The sequence below is a fragment of the Sinocyclocheilus grahami genome, unplaced genomic scaffold (assembly GCF_001515645.1).
Source record: "Sinocyclocheilus grahami isolate Dianchi unplaced genomic scaffold, SAMN03320097.WGS_v1.1 scaffold17508.1, whole genome shotgun sequence".
NCBI classification, from domain to species: Eukaryota; Metazoa; Chordata; class Actinopteri; order Cypriniformes; family Cyprinidae; genus Sinocyclocheilus; species Sinocyclocheilus grahami.
Window position 1 is genome coordinate 3,093 of NW_015516647.1, and position 1,304 is coordinate 4,396.

The window sequence follows — 1,304 nt, forward strand, 5'->3', positions numbered from 1 at the left end:
TTCTCAAACTTATTACAACATGATTTCTCCATTGATTCTCCATTTCATGACCCCTTTAAATGCTTAAGCTTTTTAAGCATTTGCAATCGATTGCAATTTTGGTTTTATTAAAAAAAACAAGATGCTAATTACCTGATAATTAGGGTTGTCAATCATTGGTGACTTCCACTTGCCCTTGTAGTTGGGGTTGTCGATCATTGGTCTCTCCCATGGGCCGCAGCCGGGGGCCGTTTCACAGACGGGATTGGGGATCTGAGGTGCTTCCCACTCGCCATCCATATCCTCATCCCTAAAAGAGACGAGCACAGATGTAGTGCAGTTATGAAAGAAAACCTCACACACGACGTGCTCCTCATATTTCTATTTCAGCTGCTCTCTTGGTTAAGGCTATAATTACAACAATTAAATCTAGATCATCACCCCAGGAGTCCTAATTTCTTCATTAAAATCAGCTCACTTCACCACTGTCCAACACATAATAACTCAGTCTTTTACATGATACAGAGCGATTGTGCGTTCATTACAATGCAGCTCATTTGTATTTATGTCTCTATATATTTATGAACAATCACACAGCCAAAGCTATATAGTATATATCAGTTTACGTAAGTATCTGTATGGATGCAGGTAATGTAGGATCTACGGTCTATAGCCAACAATTAATACAAAAAAAAATATTGTAACATTCATATTGCTGCTAACTTTTTAACTGAAAATCGCAATTTGATTGGATTGTAAAAAGTAGATTTTTATTATTATTAATATTATTAGTTTAAATGTTTATATACGTTATTATACAAGTTTCTCCAGAGGAGGAAAAAGTGATATCTTGATAAAAGATTTTTTTTAAAAAGTGTTTTTCAGTAATTGTCATGCACTGTAAGAGCAAAAATAAAGTTTTCTGAAGACTTTTAAAGTAATGGAGAAAGTCTTACCAGTCCTCTGGCTTGAGGGCATCGGGGTCACTGATGTACTCTGGCTCATCGTCCAACCAGCCGTCGGGTTTCACAGCATCTTCATCAGGAATCTTAGCGGGAGCGTCTTCGTCCCTAAATTACAAATACATCAAATCAGAAGGATATGGACAAAACGTGATGCCTTTGATCCCCAGTGTAACACACATAAGATATTCACTGTCCAAAATACCCACACTTGCTGTCTTGGCTACTTGAGAGCGCACGACAGGAAGTGAGTGTAATATCATTTAGTAGAAAAACAAAGTGTTGCACTTTTTATTGGTGCAAAGATGGTTAGTGGTGATATTTATTTTGTACAACATTTGCTACTGCTTTTTATCACTTAAT

At 36.8% G+C, this 1,304-nt stretch overlaps 1 protein-coding gene across 1 annotated transcript in view; it reads right to left on the reverse strand.

The window, feature by feature from the left end:
• Positions 1–1,049, reverse strand: part of LOC107579451 (calnexin-like) — a gene marked incomplete at its 5' end in the record, with an annotated part of 2,891 nt that extends 1,842 nt beyond the window's left edge. The window contains 2 exons of the mRNA XM_016265284.1: positions 133–289; positions 936–1,049. Coding sequence (XP_016120770.1) covers positions 133–289; positions 936–1,049 — 271 coding nt within the window. The remainder of the gene's footprint in view (positions 1–132; positions 290–935) is intronic.
• Positions 1,050–1,304: the final 255 nt, after the last annotated feature.